This window comes from Ictidomys tridecemlineatus, chromosome 6 (assembly GCF_052094955.1).
Source record: "Ictidomys tridecemlineatus isolate mIctTri1 chromosome 6, mIctTri1.hap1, whole genome shotgun sequence".
In the NCBI taxonomy this organism is placed as follows: Eukaryota; Metazoa; Chordata; class Mammalia; order Rodentia; family Sciuridae; genus Ictidomys; species Ictidomys tridecemlineatus.
In genome coordinates, this window is record NC_135482.1 from 39887783 (window position 1) to 39906252 (window position 18470).

General features: G+C 34.0%; 1 protein-coding gene across 5 annotated transcripts in view; it reads left to right on the plus strand.

The window, feature by feature from the left end:
* Osbpl8 (oxysterol binding protein like 8) overlaps nt 1–18470 on the plus strand; it is a 159830-nt gene that overhangs the window by 131119 nt on the left and 10241 nt on the right. For all 5 annotated transcript variants that reach the window (XM_005330437.5, XM_013360826.4, XM_021729918.3 and 2 more), the window contains 7 exons: nt 818–914; nt 5806–5904; nt 8445–8542; nt 10524–10613; nt 12070–12206; nt 14019–14204; nt 14505–14592. In XM_005330437.5, the coding sequence (XP_005330494.2) occupies nt 818–914; nt 5806–5904; nt 8445–8542; nt 10524–10613; nt 12070–12206; nt 14019–14204; nt 14505–14592 (795 nt within the window). The remainder of the gene's footprint in view (nt 1–817; nt 915–5805; nt 5905–8444; nt 8543–10523; nt 10614–12069; nt 12207–14018; nt 14205–14504; nt 14593–18470) is intronic.

Genomic DNA, 18470 nt, shown 5'->3' on the forward strand with positions numbered 1-18470 from the left:
CCTACAGCCAGGTCAGTAATCCATATGGAGAATAACCAAGAATAACTAAGAATATTACTTAGACACTGCAGTGTCACAGATTATTGTCCAAAATGAATGAGTTAAAATGATATGTAATATATGATGAAGTTCAGGAATCTGAGATCCACTTAACTCAGTGGTTCTGGGTCGGGATCTCTCATGCATTTGCAATCAAGATGTGAGTCATGGGGCTGGGGTTGTGGCTCAGTGGCAGAGTGCTTGCCTAGCACATGCGGAGCCCTGGGTTCAATCCTCAGCACTACAGGAAAAAAATAAAAATAAAAAATAAAGGTATTGTGTCCAACTACAACTAAAAAATAATTTAAAAAAAGATGTTAGTCAATTGTGCAGTCATCTGCAGTTTGACTGAGCTGGAAGATTCACTTCCAGGTTCCTCCCTTCACTATGGGCAAGAGAATTCAGTTCTTCAGAACATGAACTTCTCCATGGAGTTTTTCACAGCATGAAAACTGGCTTCTCAGAGTTAATGAAAAAGAGAAAGAGAGAGAGATCAGAAAAACTCCCAAATGGAAACTTATAACCTAATGTCAGAAATTATATACTAACATTTCCATACAAACCATCTGTGGTTCAGTATAAGGGAATCCTACCTTTTGGTATGAATGCCAGGAGGTAGATTTCCTTGGTAACAGGGAAAGCTAGTTACTATAACAACCAATATTTAATTTTTTTAATAACCAAATGTTTCTTCTCACTTATTATAAGACTTGAACCTTTGATAATAGTAATATAATATGCTTATTTTATTACATTTTGTTTCTCCTGTTTTCAATAGGTGTCCCACCATCCACCAATATCTGCCTTTTATGTTAGTAACCGAAAAGATGGATTTTGCCTTAGTGGCAGTATCCTGGCTAAGTCCAAGTTTTATGGTAAGTTCCCCCCATCCCAATCTGTACACTTTCCAGAGAAGTAATATTTTCTGGTAGATTTTTGTTTACCAAAAAAAAAAAAAAAAAAAAACTTGTTTTCAGCAATGAATGTATATGTCATTTTAAATATCATCTTTACTTAAATAGTGACCATTCATAAATAGAGGTATGGCTCATTTCATATAACTGTTCAACACATGTCTGTAAATTCATCACAAACATCACTTAAGAAAAGATAGAATGAATACCCATTATAGCCTTCTAATGCATAATGAATTTCTTTTGCCTTTAGCTCTACCAAGTTTTGTTTTGTTTTGTTTCAGTGTACCCAAGGGATCAATCTTTCTGTTTTAGTTTTTTAGTATATAGAGAAAATTTAAGTATGGTCAGATTACTTAGTCCAGGGTCACCTGGTAATGATATTTAACCTTGGGCCAAATAATATACCAATAAAATTTTTTTCCAAGTACGAGGGAGAACATAATAGGGAACCTTAATATAAAAATTTTGACAATTCAGACAAATCATTGTCAATAATATATACTAGTAGGAAATATATACCTTTAAATGCTGTTTTTTAAACATTTTTGTATGGAAAAAGATCAAAGAATTCTATTTCAACTGAAGAATTTTAAACCTAAGTGAAAATAAATATATAAAATGATAAATAAAACATAAAGACAGAAATCTAAGGTCTGGTTTCCTAAGAGGATAGAGAACCAGAGATAAGTCCATGTTAGGCAAATCTCAAGGTAGTGTTTTGTTTTTGTTTTTATTTTTTTTTAATGGTGCTGAGGATTGAACCCAGGCCTTTGCATGAGAGGCACTGAGCTATACCCCCCCACCCCAAGAGTAATTTTTGATCAGAAACATTGTGTATATCTTTATATTTTGTTCCTTTAATGTTTGGTTTGGTGTTTTTGCCTTTTTTTTTTTAACTTCAGAAGGTGACTGCTTATTTTCTCCTAAAGAAATAAGTCAACGTATTCTTTTTGGGGGTGCTAGGGATTGATCCCAGGGACTCAAACATGCTAGGCAAGTGCTCTACCACTGAGCTACATTCCCAGCCCAGGTTAAACACATTTCATGTTTAGATTATTCTTTTCCCGCCATCTTCCCACCCCCTATCCTGGCTACAATACAAATGACTTTTATGAGTATTGTGTGTGTTTTACTCTCAGAAATAATAATAATAATTATTATTATTATTATTATTATTACTGTGTGTATTATACTGTGTATATATGTGACTGCATGACCAATGTGATTCTGCAACCTGTATACTCAGAAAAATGAGAAATTATATCCCATCTGATTCAAATGTATGATATGTCAAGTTCATTGTACTGTTATGTGTAACCAACTAAAAAAAATTAAAAAAATAAAAAGAGAAAATATTGGATTCACATAAAAATAAATAAAAATAAATTTCCATTTCTTTCAAACTCATTTTTTTGTTCTTTTTAGTTATACATGAGAGTAGAATGTATTTTGACATATTACACAAACATGGAGTATAATTTCTCATTCTTGTGATTGTACATGATGTGGAGTTACATTGCTCATGTATTTATATATGAACATTCTACTGTCTTTCCCATTCCCATTCTCTCTCCCTGCCCTCCTTTCTTCCGTGTCCAATCTGGTGAACCTATACTCCCCACCCTCCCATTGTGAGTCAGCAGCCACATATCAGAGAGCATTTGATCTTTGGTGTTTTGAATTGGCTTATTTCACTTAGCATGATTGCCTCCAGTTCCATTCATATACTGGCAAATGCCATAATTTCACTCTTCTTTATGGCTGAGTAATATTCCATTGTGTATAAATACCACTCAGCAATTTTTATTAATTCAAGATTCTAGCTCACTTGTGATATTATTTCCACACTTGGCTTTTTTAATCCTGTTATGATACAATTTATATTTGAGAGCTATCTGTTCCTTTATAATCTGAAAGAAATGTAGCCATTATTGGGTACTTTTTTTTTAATAACACTTATTTCTTCTTTGCTATTGGCTTGCTCATACAAAAACCTTGTAAGGATGTTTTTGTGGAAGTTATATTGATTGAGGAATTAGTTCATTTTCTTAGTCTAAATTAAAATAAACTTAAAGATACCTTTGTAGAATATCACTTGATAAGTCACTTTATTAGATGCATAACACATGATCTTGCTCTTGTGGAATCTAAAAAGTTAACCTAGAAATATATAGAGAAATAGAGAATAGAATGCTGGTTACCAGAGGCTGGGATAGTTATGGGGGCAGGGCTGTGTGGTTAGGATGTCAGGCAAAGGATACAAACAGGAAGAGGTAGTACAGGAACTTTCTTGTAGGTATGGTCATAGTTAAGGATGATATATTGTATTCCTGAAAAACACTACAAGAGTGGATATCGTGTTCTTACACAAAAATGATAACTGTGTGTGATAGATGTTAGACTGAAACATTCCACAGTGTATGTACTATTAAATGTCATTTATATGCAATGATTTTTATCTGTATAATTTTAATTAGTTAATTTGAAAGAAGTGAAAAAAGCAGTGATCTTTCTTGATATTTTGCAATAAATGATCAGTTTTTTCTTTTATGGTTCTCGTTTTGATGTCATGGTTAGAAAACCCTTTCTTAACTTGAGCTTAGGTAATTATTTACTTATGTGAACTCATACTTTTATGTTTTTGTTGTTTAGTTAACCTGGCATTTATTCCTATGTATATAATGTGTATGGAATGAAGAAGATTATAACTTTCTCAAAAGCCAAATACTACTTATTTTCACTTGTTTCATATTACTACTATATAGTGTTAGAAACATCACCAGAGGATTTTAAAGAAGTTATAAGTGTTCTCAGTTGGTAATATAAAACATGTTCATAGTAAATGGAAAGATAGGACAGGAGAGCTCAGCAGAAAAATACAAATTATTCCAAAAACTAAATATTAAGAGCTGAAATCTGAAATTAAAAAGCTATAGAATGAACTGTACATTAGAATAGAGATGACAAAGGAAAGAGTAAGTGAATTTGACCAATAGAAATTATCCCTTATGTAAAGTAGAAAAAAGTTGAAAACCTAATGGCCAAAAATTTCCCAAACTTAACTAAATATTTGAATTTACTCAACATGATCAAAAACATCAACTAGTATAAATATGAAGAAGGCCAACCACAACATAGTTAAATTATTGAAAGCCAAAGATTAAAAGCAAATCTTGTAGAGGTGAAGAGTACTGGGGTTGAACTCAGGGGCACTCACCCACTGAGCCACCTCCCCAGCCCTACTTTGTATTTTATTTAGAGCAAGGGTCTCACTGAGTTGCTAAGTGCCTCGCCATTGCTGAGGCTGGCTTTGAACTCGCAATCCTCCTGTTTCAGCCTCCTGAGCCACTGGGCTTACATGCCTGGAAAGAATAAAGTCACTTTTAGATAAAGTGAGACTGAAAAACTTTGTTACCAGAAGATTTGTACTATAAGAAATACAAGAAAGAAAGGGAGGGAAGGAGGGAGGGAGGGAGGGAGGGAGGGAGAGAGAGAGAGAGAGAGAGAGAGAGAGAGAGAGAGATATGCTAAATAAAGTTCTTCAGGCTGAAAGTAGATACTAGATAAAAATTCAGATCCTCAGAATGAACATAAGATTGTCAAAAATGGTAAATATCTGGGTAAATACAAGAATACCTTTTATTTCTGTTTTTTCATTTCAGTTTTTTATGATCCATGTTACTATTCTAAAAATTAGCATTGCCTTTTGACTTTTATTAACATATGCAGATATAACACATAAAATTATAGCACAAAGATCTGGAGGAGAATGCACCTAGACAGTGCATACTTTTCTACTTTGCAGAAAGTGATATAATAGCAACTATAACTGGATTGTGAAATACGATGAGTATTTGTAATACCCAAGCAGTGGCCCTCAGTTTGGGAGCAATTTTGCAAATTTGGCAATGTCTGAAGACATTTTTGGACATAATTGAAAGGCCAAGGATGCTACTTACTAAACATCCTACGGTTCATTAAATAGACTCCACAACAAGGAATTATTCAGCCTTCAGTGTCAGTTGTGCTACTGTTAGAAGCGCCCTGCTCTAGGGAAAAAAAAAAAAAAAAAAACATGCACAAGATTATACCTAGAAGTATAGGTCACAAAGCAATAACAAAATTAAAATGAACTTTCCAAGATTAAAATTCCAGGATAGATAAAACTACAATGATATAAAACAGAGCAGTGATTTCCTGGGGCTGGTGGAAAGGATCAACTGCTAAGAAGCAAAGGGGGACTTTTTGGGGTGACAGTAAGTTTTATATGTTGATTGTGGTGATAATTATATGACTCCATGCAAGCTTTACATTTACAAATGGGTTACTCACTGTATACTTTACTTACTTCTGTAGTAACTCTGATAAAGTTGGGCATATGAGGAGAGAAAAAATGGAAGAAATCAGCATGACATTTTTATCATCCATTGCATTTTGGTGATTTATGCATACTTTAAAAAATTGTCCATAGAATTATTATGTTGATTATAAGTGTTTAAAGCTTGTGACTTTATGTGACTTACCAATAAGAAATATTTTTATTCAAAAGAGACAAAGTAAGCTATACATGAAGTAGTTTTATTGAATATTATACATGTTTGAGATTTTTCATTTGACCTTCTAAAATAACATAGTAACTATTCCTTTCGAAGTTATCATTTTTAAAGAATAAGAATATGAATAAATGTTTTAGATGTAAGATAATGAATACACATTATTTGGACACATTGAGATCAAGAGGTTTTTTTAAGATATTCCATTATAATGCGTAGTTGTTCCAGATATATTTTGTTCATTTTGAATTAGTTGAATTACTTGTTTGAAATTTAATAAATAATATTTGTTTCAGGAAACTCATTATCTGCAATATTAGAGGGAGAAGCACGGTTAACATTCTTGAATAGAGGTGAAGATTATGTAATGACAATGCCATATGCTCATTGTAAAGGTAAATATTTTCCCTACCTAACTTAGATATTTCTTAAACCTTCTTTGTAGGTAAATGTGTATGACCACATTTGTTGTTTTGAGATTGACGGAGTCATACCGATTTTGCTTGAAAGCATCCTTGGTTCACAAATACTTAAAATTATTGTTTCCTGTAGAATATTTCTGTAGTGACTTAAATTCACTCATAATGGACTTTTGTGATATATACATTAGTTGTAAGAGGTTGGTTTATAATAATGGGCACTTGAATTATATATAGATTTTGAAATTTGATTAAACTTCCCATTATTTAAAATTTTTAGGAAGTGATTTTTAAAATATTTTTTAGTTATTGATAGACCTTATTTTATTCATTTATTGATATGTGGTGCTGAGAATAGAACCCAGTGCCTCACATATGTGAAGCAAGTGCTCTACCCCTGAGCCATAACCCCAGCCCTTAGAAAGTGATTCTAAGTAAACTTCTTACATCACCACCCTTGTTTAAAATTTATTTTGCTAATTTTCAGTACACCAAGTTCTTTAAAATGTTTTTCTCATCCTATTTGGTAATTTCTTAAAGGTTAATGTATTATGCTTCCCTCCTCGAATTATTGAGACTACAGATAGGATGTTAATTAATACCTATCATTTACAACAGGCAAACTACCCAATTAACTGTTGTATGTTACTTCACATTTATAAACTCATTTAATCATTTCAGCAGCCCTGTAAAGTAGAAATATTATAATACCTGTTGTATAAATAAGGAAAATGAGATGCAAAGAAGTCAGTTTCTCTATTATCATCTAGCCAAAATGTGGCAAAATCAAGATCTGAATGCAGTCAATCTATCTTTTCGGTCTTAACTTTTTACTACATTGTATCAGCTTAAATACTCAGCTTGGACATTTTCTGTACCATCCCTTCCAACACATTTCTTCAAAGTAACGTTTTTGTTAATTATCCTTCATTTTTGGAACTTATTCACAAAACCATAGAAATTCTTTACTGTTACTTTATTTTGTAGAAGAGAAACTCAGAAGAGTTAAGAATCTTATTCAGGATTAACACAGGCTTAGATAATTCTTAGAGCTTTGTCTTTTCTATTTTTTTTTTTGGTTTGTTTGTTTGTTTGTTTATTGGTACTGGAGATTGAATCCAGGGATGTTTTACTACTGAACTGCATCTCCAGTCCTTTTTAATTTTGAGATAGTGTCTCTTTAAATTACTGAGGCTGGCCTTGAACTTGCAGATCCTCCTTCCTCGGCCTCCCAAGGCACTGGAATTATAATTGTACACCAGTGCACCAGGCCCATGTATAGATCTTAAACATGAAATGAAATATCTGCAATTGTGAATAAGAATGACTATTTTAGAATTTTTTCATCATTTATTTCATATAGCTGCCCATGACGTACCTAACTAGCAGTAGGGAATTTTTTTTTTCATGGCAAAGTTTTTATTGCATGGAAAAAGAAAGATTATAACCCCCTGAGAAAAGCATAGGAAATAATGATAACTTTTGTAAGACTTTCCATGTGTCTTTTCTAAGCTGTATTTCCCAAATTGCTAGTTTCACAAATTGTTTTATAAAATAAGAGTTCCTTGGACAAAGAAATATAAGAAGCATTGCTTAGTTTGTTCTTACAAATAAACGTTCTGCATTTGCATTTTAAAAGCTGCTTTCACTGCTTATTGCATTAACAGATACATAGGTAACTCATTGACTTAGCATTTTCCCAGTTTTTAGCCACAGAACTTATTTTGTAGGTTTTTGTTGTTGTTGTTTACCTCACTTACAGAGTAGATTCTTATATTTTCAGGAGTTAATATTCTATAAAAGTCACCACAAACACTGAGTTAACAAATACTGAATCATTGCCCTATAGGGGAAATATGAGGTTAAGTTCTTGTAAGCCTCTTTTCACAATATTTCAGTCAGCCAATAAGTACATGACTTTGTTTCATGTGTGTTTCTGCTTAAAAATATTTAATTTAATTATAACATTATCATTGAACTAACAGCCAATAGCACAGTAACTATTGCCTGAAGGAAGCTTTAATACACATGATATCCTCTGTAAAGTACATCACAGCCTTCTTTGTACATGGGTCCTTTAAACTGCAAAATCCTTAGCAGAAAAACACACAAATTTAAAACACATGGCACTAAATATCCTGCAGAAGAATACTTCAACAGTATGAGAACTGGATCAAGTTCTTGGAATGTGCACATCTGGTGACTCCAATTTTTCTGCCCCATGCATGTCTACAAATAACTGCAAAAACACTGGGGATATTGATTTTGGGATCACCAATATATTTTAGAGAGTAGGCAAAGTTACAGATGTAGATTCTATACATGTTGTGGTTAAAACTATTATCTATTTATATTCTACAGAACAAACTTTATGTCTGTATTGTAGATATCTATTAAGCAGGACAGAATGTACCTGAATTATAAATTTCTCCTAAAAGGAAACTAGATTACAGAATGTTGCTTATTATAGGCCAGTATGTCTCTCTCTTCAATATTTTATCAATTTTTTTCTTTAGGAATTCTTTATGGTACAATGACACTGGAGCTTGGTGGAACAGTTAATATTACATGTCAAAAGACTGGATACAGTGCAATACTTGAATTTAAACTAAAGGTTAGTAGAGAATGATAGACAATATTATCTAACTAAAGGGAAGCTGTGCTATGAATATTGAACAAAGGAAAACAGTTTAATTCCTAATTAAGAACTAAATTAATTCTCAAGCTAGATGTGATGGCGCACACCTGTAATCCCAGCAGTTTGTGAGGCTGAGACAGGAGGATTGTGAGTTCAAAGCCAGCCTCAGCAAAAGTGAGGTGCTTAGCAACTCAGTGAAACCCTGTCTCTAAATAAAATACAAAATAGAGCTGGGGATGTGGCTCACTGGTTGAGTGTCCCTGAGTTCAATCCTGGTACCAAAAAAAAAAAAACAAGAACAAAAACACACACACCACACACACACACATTTCATGTCAGGTTAAAGAGGTGCATCTGAGGGATAAGGGTAAGGCTAAATTAAAAAGAGCAGATCTGAATTAACATAAAGCCATAATTTTTTTGTCTTTAATTAGTAAAACTTTAATTATATAGGAGACAAGACTTAAGTGATTAGATAGAAATTTCTCTGTAAAGCATGGCTTTACAAAATACCAGAAGTTATATATCAGCTTGCATTCTTGCTCTGTACACTTAAGAGAGAGTTGTATTGTTCAATGTTTTGCACAGCAAATTACCATAAACTTACAGTTTAAAAACAATCATGTTCTGAACCTCATGGGGTAAGTGAGTCATGAATTTGGACAGGGCATATTAGAGATCACTTATCTCTTTTACATAGTATAACCCCCTTCCTGGGGTCCCAGGAATATACTTCAGAATACGTGAGACTCAATAGTTGGGAACTGGAACTCATTTCTGTGTCTGATACTTCAGATGGGATGATTGATGGACTAGAGCTGTCAATCCAGATACCTATATACATAGTTTTTCCATGTGACTTGGCTTCTTCACAGCACAAAAGCTTCAAAACAGAATTCTTACTTTAGGATTTCCAAATTGCAAGTGTTCCAGTGAGCAAGGCAGAAACTGCATTTCCCTTCCATGGCCTAGCCTCAGAAGCCAAATTATACTGCTAACACCATCTTCTGTTGAAGAGTTATAAGACTGCCTGAATTCAGGGGGAAGAGATGTTGACCCTGATTCTTAATGGGAGGGTGGCAAGGTCTCATTGAGGAAGGGCATGTAGGCTAGAGGGGAGAATAGTAGATATTGTTGAGGAGCTCTTTCAAAAATTTGGTATGCCTCAGAGTGATGGGAAAATTTTAAGACCTTTCACAATGTTAGTTGTAGGACAGTATATTATAGTCGGATAAAAAATTTCTATGAATTATTAATCATATTTATTGCTGAATTATTCCTTTGTTGATCAGCAACTCTGCTTTAATAAAAAGGAGCTCAGAAGTATTATATGATGCAATACCCTTTGACTTTTTTCCCTAGTAAATTTTTGCCTGTGTGTGATACTGATGTTTGAAAATTATGACAAAAGAAGTCCTAAGCAATTCATTACATCTTTGAGTGTTGGAGCATCAAGATTTTGTCTGTAAGGAAAGATATTAGCAAGGCAGTACAGTCCCAAAGTATATTTCTTCTAATTTTAGTTTTGGGGGGATTTTTTGGTTATGTATTTATGGGTTTTTTTTTTAAAAAGGGGTTATTTATTTTAATAGGTCATTAAAGCTCTTTGGTTTACTGAGTTATTATGTTTAATGTATCGCCAGTTGAATAGGGCAGAGTCTTGAGAGTTAGGGAGAACTTAGCACTGGAGAGAACACAGGACATGAGTCAGTGATGTGTCAGTGTGATCTTTCTTAATGTATATGGATTTCACAGTCTGTTTTTACCCAGATTCTCCACAGCAACAATTCAAATTGTATTAAAATTTTGTAACTAAAATTTGAGTCAGGATTTTACTATTTAATCTTCAGTAGTGTGTAACTATATATATATATATATAATTACTTTTTGTTGTTTGTCTACATTGTATGTAAATATAATTTAAAATTAAAATGTCCAACATTTTATCTTTTGAAAGCCATTTCTAGGGAGTAATGATTCTGTTAATCAAATATCAGGGAAACTTAAATTGGGAAAAGAAGTCCTAGCTACATTGGAAGGCCATTGGGTAAGTATTTTTATATATTAACCTTAAAAAAAATTCTATTCCATGTAAAAAAAATTAACAATCATATTAAAATTAAAAGCTTTAGCTTAAAAGCAGATATTTTGATATGGCTCTGTTATCAGTGATATTTAGTTTTATGTAAATTTAGTCTTTCCAAAATGTTTAAATCCGTAGAAGTAGCTAACACATATATAACTTACTGTGTGTTGCATTAAGAATGTAACTCAAGAGCCGGGCCTGGTGGCACATGCCTGTAATCCCAACCTGTAATGAGAAAGGACTACAGAAAAAATATACCCTTCAAAGGCACAACCTTGTGACTTCCTTGCCCCAACCAGACTCCACCTCCTAAAGTTTCAGCTACCTTCAGTAGTGCTAATAGCTGAGGACTAAGCCTTTAACACTTTGGAGGACATTCCAAATTCAAACTATAACATTCTGCCCCTGACCCCCTAAGGTTTATTCCTATCTCATAATGCAAAATGCATTTAGTTCATCTCTGAGAGTTCTCATAGTCTTAACAGTTTCAGCATTGTTCACAAGTCCAAGTCCAAAGTCTCCTAAGAGTCAAGGCAAACTCTTAGCTGTGAGCCCTTCTAATAGTAAAAAGCAAGCTAAATACAGTGTCACAGGGTAAACATTCCTAAAGGGAAAAATGTGGGGCTTAGAGAGAGAGCAGAGCAAACATTAAATTCTATAGCTATATGTCCAGCATCTAAGACACACAGTGGCATAATGTGAACTTCAAAGTGCATGTGCAGTCCCCACCTGATGACCTTAGCTCTTGATTTCTTTTTATTGGCAGTAATCTCTTCAGCAACCAACCTTCCTTGGCTGCAACTTTACATGTACTTCTTTTCTGGCCTAACTAAAAGTAAAAGTTTTCCAAATCTTTCCTCTCGGCCTTTTGCTCCCAGTTCTCACCATTAATCTAGCCAAAATCCAGCAATACCTGAATGCTATGCTACTTGAAATTTCCTCCACCAGATTAATTAGTTCATTGCCTTTAATAGTCACAACAGTGACCCTACTTCTCTAACAGATTTCTGTGTTAGTCAGCTTTCCATCTTGTGACAAAATACCTGAGATAAACAACTTAGGAAAGATCTGATTTGGCTCATGGTTTCAGAGATTTCAGCCATGGTCACTTGGCTCTATTGTTTCCAGGCCTGTGGTAAAGGAAGAGAGGACATGGTAAAGCAAAGTTGCTTACCTCACAGCAGCCAAAGGCAAGGAAGGAGAGCGAGAAAGGCTCTGAGGAAAAATATACCCTTCATAGGCACAGCCCCTAGTAACCTACTTCTATCAGCTAGGCAACCTACCTCCAAATTTCCTACCACCTTCCAATTGGGAAGTACCACCAGCCAGGGACCAAGCCTTCAACACCTTTGGAGGACATTCCAGAACATTCTAAATAAAAATTCTTAACATTAATGTTTAATTTCTTTAAATATAGGATAGTGAAGTTTTTATTAATGACAAAAAGACTGATAATTCCGAGGTTTTCTGGAATCCAACACCTGACATTAAGCAATGGAGATTAATAAGACACACTGTAAAATTTGAAGAGCAGGATGATTTTGAATCAGAAAAGTAAGTATACCATTTCTTAGCTAACTTTATGAAGATCAAAGAGTATTTTTTATTCATCTTCTCCTATTTCATATATATGTATATAAAACATATATGTAATATAATATATTTATTTATTTATTTTTATGTGGTGCTAAGGATCAAACCCAGTGCTTCACATGTGCCAGGAAAACACTCTATTACTGAGCCACAACCACAGCCCCTCAAAGAGTTTATTTTAATCCCTTAATACGGTGGTCACTGTTCACTCTGTCTGCTGTCATATTTTATTTCAGTGAAATAGTTTTTATAATTTCATATTTGTGAATATCAAATACAATACAAATGATCTTGTTTCATTGCAGCTCAGAACTAAAATTTCTTATTGTTTCCTTTCTCATCTGCTTCAGCACTTTAAAATTTTTTTGTTTGCATAAAACTATAGAACCCATTAGTGAGTCTTAGTTCGTACTTGGCAACTATTTTTTTTCAAAGAGAGAGAAAATTTTAATATTTATTTTTTTAGTTTACGGCGGACACAACATCTTTGTTTGTATGTAGTGCTGAGGATCGAATCCAGGCCGCATGCATGCCAGGCGAGCGCGCTACCACTTGAGACACATCCCCAGCCCTACTACTTTTTAATCTATTTAGACAGGTAGATCTCTTAGAAATGGTCAGATTCTATTTTTCTTCCATTCTGTTTTGCCTTTCAAAAGAGGGCAAAAATTAGTGTCATAGTTTCAGTTCTTAGGTCATGAAATTCTTATAAGATCACTTAACACTTTTGAATCAAAAATGTGTGCACTTTATATTTCTTTGTGTTAAGAGGACTATTGTATTCAAGAGACTTTGCCAAGTACCTTATACACATTAGTCCTCACTACGTGTTCTACATGCTTATCATCTTCTTTCATGGGTATTCATGTCTATGTGTACTTTTCTATACTCAAAATTGAGGGTTGTAAAAAATGGAAAATATATAAGTTCTTAAAAATTTCATTTCAGCTACAACCATAGGATGTTCTCCATCTAAAGCTGTTTTTTCAAGACATAACAGTTTGTGAGGTGTGAATATAATTCAGCATATGCTATAGGTGAAGAAACAAACTTGGACAAATAGGAAACTAAGATCAACAGCTGAGAAATGGCAGATGTAGGATTTACTTCAAGTCTGACTGATTGCTAAGGCTTTTGTCTTTCAGCTTCAACATGTTGCCTTCTCACAGGATGGGATAGAGATCTTACACTTTCACTTAACTAATAAAAAAACTAAATTTTATAGCTAAAATTATTTTTTTCAAAGTATTTTTTCTTAAATAAGTGGTTCTCAACACTGACAGCACGTTAAAATAATCTAGGAAGTGTAAAAATATATTAATACTTCAGCCCACTCCTAGAGATTCTGATTTTAAGTTTTCTGATAAGTACTGCATCTAGAGTTGAGAAGCACTGTACTACACCAGTGTTATCTTTATGAGGTCAGTGAATATTATACAAAATGTGTAAGAATCATCTGGGGAACTTATTAAAAATATAGATTCTTTTGATTCCTACCTTCACTACATTCCTATTGTCTTTGGTTGATGACATTAACTACCATATGCGTATTATCAAATATAATAAATTTAATAAACTTCTCCCCCATCCCCATTAGTTTCTCTTCTTAGGGCACTGGACTTTATATCTTGACTCATTCCTAAGCATATGAGTGTAAGTTTTGTCATAGTTGGAACTCATGAGCATTATTTTGTCTCAGCAGGATTCAAACCTGTTCTGTATAGATTTTGCTTTTGTTGCCTTCTTTAAATATCATTTTTGCACTTGTATTAGGCTCTGGCAGCGAGTAACTCGAGCCATAAATGCCAAAGACCAAACAGAAGCTACTCAAGAGAAGTATGTTTTGGAAGAAGCTCAAAGACAATCTGCCAGAGATCGGAAAACAAAAAATGAAGAATGGACTTGCAAGTTATTTGAATTTGATCCTCTCATAGGAGAATGGCATTACAAATTTGCAGAGTAAGTAATTAAAAAGAGTGTATTTCAAATATATTAGCATAATTTGTTGCCTTTAATTCTAGGTTATTTATTATTGGTCACCATATACATGTGCATGAGATTTTAAACTTGATATTCCATTTATTTATAAACTCAATGGTAGTAGTTATCCTACAAAATAAGCCAAAGATTAGATTAGAAATGGACAAATTTTAATATTAGAATCATGCTTATAATTAATGAAAAACTAATCATAGAATAGAAACTTTCTTAAGTTCTTTGGTTATTAAGCAATTTTTTTTTTTTTTTACATTTATCTAGTACCCGACCATGGGACCCACTTAATGATATGATACAATTTGAGAAAGATGGTGTTATCCAGACCAAAGTGAAACATCGAACTCCAATGGTATGTAATAAAAAAGTAACTAGGCCTATCTGCTAGCATTATAAATTTGTGAAATCTTTAGTATCTAAAGATTCAAATTTTAAAATTGTGTTTCAAAATTTTAAATTTAGGTTGTTAGAAAATGCAAGAAAGTTCAGAAGTGAAATGATTGGGTTATAAGAGCCTTAACCTAATCAGTCAGTGCATTAATCCACTTGAATAGATGACTGGGTGGTGACTCTAGGCAGGTAGAGTGTGCTGGAGGAGGTAGATCACTGGGGTTTGCCTTTGGGGGTATGTGCTTTGTCCCTGATGAGTGGAATTCTCTCTGATTCCTGTTTGCCACATTTAGAGCTGCTTTCTTCCTCTGTACCCTTCCACCTTGATGTTCTGCCTCACCTCTGGCCAAGAGCAGTGAAGTTGACTATCTCGGGCCAAGACTTCTGAAACTATGAGCACCAAATAAACTTTTCCTTCTATAAAATTGTTCTTGTCAGATCTTTTGGTCATGGTGGCAAAAAAGCTGAGTAAAGCATGGGGTAAACAAAATGGCAGAGTAGGCAGCTCGAAGCTCATGTCATCCCAAAGAACCATCAAAAAACAAGCAAAAACTATCTGAAAAATGTACCGGAAACCTGGAAAAGTCAAAGTTTTATAGCAGTCAAGGGGATGCTGAATCAAGAAAAGTGTAACTTCAAAGCAGCAGGAAAACTTTATAGTATTTTACTTGCCCTTGTCCCACCCCTTCCTTGGTGCAGGAGCAGTGTTGTAGGATTCCTGCATTCCCAGAGTGAGTCCCTGGTTCCAGAGGGAGCACAGCAGACCATAAAAATAAACTGTGAAGATGTATTTTTAATCTGTCAGGGTACATCCTAAAGGACCCAGGTGGGGCACTCATCTTTATAAACAGAGATTATGCAAAAGAAGCAAACATTCTATAGCTGAAAAGCACAGTAACAAATGAAAAATTCACTATAGGAATTCAGCAACAGATTTGAGCAGGCACAAGACAGAATCTACAAATGTAAAAATAAAACAATTGAAATTATCACATCTGAGGAGGAGAGAGAAAAATGAAGAAAAGTGAACAGAGTCCAAGGGACTTGTGGAGCACTATCAGGTGGGTCCTCACATGCACTTTGGGAGTCCACAGGAGAAGAAAGAAAATGGGGTGAAGACTATTTGAGGAAAGAAGGCCCCCAAATTTCCAAATTTGATGAAATATGTCACTCTATAAATCCAAGGAGCTCAACAGGAACAAACTCAGATCTATACACAAACCATCAGGCCAAATAAAGAAACTTGGGAAGCAACAAGAGGGAAGCAACTTCTCATACAAAATTATTAACAGATAACATGATATATATATATAAAGCACAGGAAAGCAACCAGAGCTAATGAACAACTGAGCAAATTTGCATGTATAAGATCAATACACAAATATCAGTTGTGGTTATATATACCTGCAGTGACAAATCCCAAAAGGAAATTAAGAAAGCAACTCAATTTATAATAGAATTTAAAAGAATGAATTGCTAGGAATAAATGTACAGTGAAATAATAAAACATTGCTAAAAACAAAGAATAACTGGAAAGTTACCCTGTTTTCTAAGGTAGGAAAAGTTTATGTTAAGATAACAATATTACCCAAAGCACTCTACAGTGTCAACACAATCCTTATCAGTCTTCTGGCAGTCTTATTTGTAGAAGTGGAAAAATTGATCTCAAATTCATATGGAATTTCCAGGGACCCTTCATAACCAAAACAATCTTGAAAAAGAACAATAATTTTGGAGGACTCACACTGTCTGGATTACAGAATTGACTACAAACTCACAGTAGTGAAAGCAGTAGTAATGGTTCCCTGCTTTCTGGTTGCCTTGTCTTGAACTGATTTTCTCTGCCATGCTCTTCTACTATGATGTTCTGCCTCACTCAGGGCCCAGAGCTTTGGAATTGGTCAACCATGGACTGAACCCCTGAAACCTTCTGGATTCTGGCAAGTCCAACACCAAGGGGGATTTCATCTGGCAAAGTCTTTCATATTGCATCATCCCATGGCAAAAGGCATGTCGAAGAGCAAGAGAGGGAGAGAGAGAACTTCTGCCTACATCTCTGCAACTGTCCTCCTGAGATGTTGGTGGGGCAATTTTACTCTCATTTTCTCCTACTACTGCCACTTTACACAAGCCAATAGGCACTATTGACATGACATAGAATACCGCATGCTTATTAATTCAGAGCTGTACTGCATTAGCCATGGATCCACCATTGCCCTTCGGAGATTGTTTTATTCCCTGGGAGATGTATTCCCCAAGCCTTAACCCTATATCTTCTATATTTGAGTGTGCTGAAACTAAACTCCATGTTTAAATGCTCTATGAATCAAAGAAGGAAAAAAAAAACAGTGTACTGATATAAGTATAGGCATGGCATATAGGCCAATGAGGGAGAGCAAGGAAGGAGAACAGAAGGAAAGAAAAGAGAAAAAGAAGGAAAAAAATTGAATTTCCTAAAAATTAAGAGTTGTGTGCATCAAAGGGTGTTATGAAGAAAGTAAAGAGACAACCTACAGAATTGTGACAAGGGTTTAATATCCAGGATATATAAAGAACTCGTAACTTAACAGAAATACATAATCAGACATTTTTCCAAAGAAGGTATAAATATGGCCAACAAACATGAAAAGATATTTAATATATCAATCATAAAGGAAATGCAAATCAAAACCACTAGGTACTATTTCACACTAGAAACATAACAAAAAATGGGAAGTGAGTTTTGATGAGGATGTGGGGAAATCAGAACCCTTGCACATTGCTGGTGGAAATGTAAAATGTTACAGCTACTGTGAAAAACAGTTCCTCAAAGGCTAAATATAGAATTATACATGACACAGCAGTTCTACTCCAAAAGAACTGAAAACAGGGATTCTACATACTTGGACAGTAATGTTTATTGCAGGATTATATGTAATAGCCCAAACAAGGAAACAGTCCAAGTGTCTATTAACAGATGAAAGTATAAGAAACTATGCTATTGCCATACAGTGGAATACTATTCAGACATAAAAATTAAGTTCTGCTATATGCTATAACATGGATGAACCTTGAAAATGATAGCTAAATGAGATAAGCCAAATTCACATGGACAAATATATTACTTTTGAGTAGGCAAATTCATAGAGACAGAAAGTAGATTAGAAGTTACCAGCAACAGGAATGAGGAAATTAGTTATTGTTTAATTGTTAGAATCTTGAAGATGACAAAAATGTTTTGGAAATAGTGGTGATGTTTATATAACACTGTGAAATAATAAATAATAATAATAATAAATAATGCCCATGAATTGTACACAGTTGTTAAAAATGGCAAAATTTATCCTGTATAAATTTTGTATCCTGTATTCAGCAAAGTAGCAGGACACAAAATTAACAACCATAAGTAAGTCATATTCCTATACTCCAATGATGAATCTGCTGAAAAAGAAGTTAGGAAAACTATCCCATTCACAGTAACCTCAAAAAAAAAAAAAAACTTAGGAAACAGTTTTTAATAAAATATGTGAAGGACTTCTGCAGTGAAAATTATAGAACTCTAAAACAAGATATTTGATAAATACCTTAGAAGATGGAAAGACTTCCTATATTCTTGCATAGGTAGAATTAATATTGTCAAAATGGCCATACTACCAAAAGTGGTATACAGATTCAATGCAGTTCCCATCAAAATTCCAATGATGTTCTTCATATAAATAGAAAAAGCAATCATAAAATTCATTTGAAAAAATAAGAGACCCAAAATAACCAAAGCAATCCTTATCAAGAAAAGTGAAGAAGGAGGTATCACAATATCTGATCTTAAATTATACTACAGACGATAGTAACACAAACAGCATG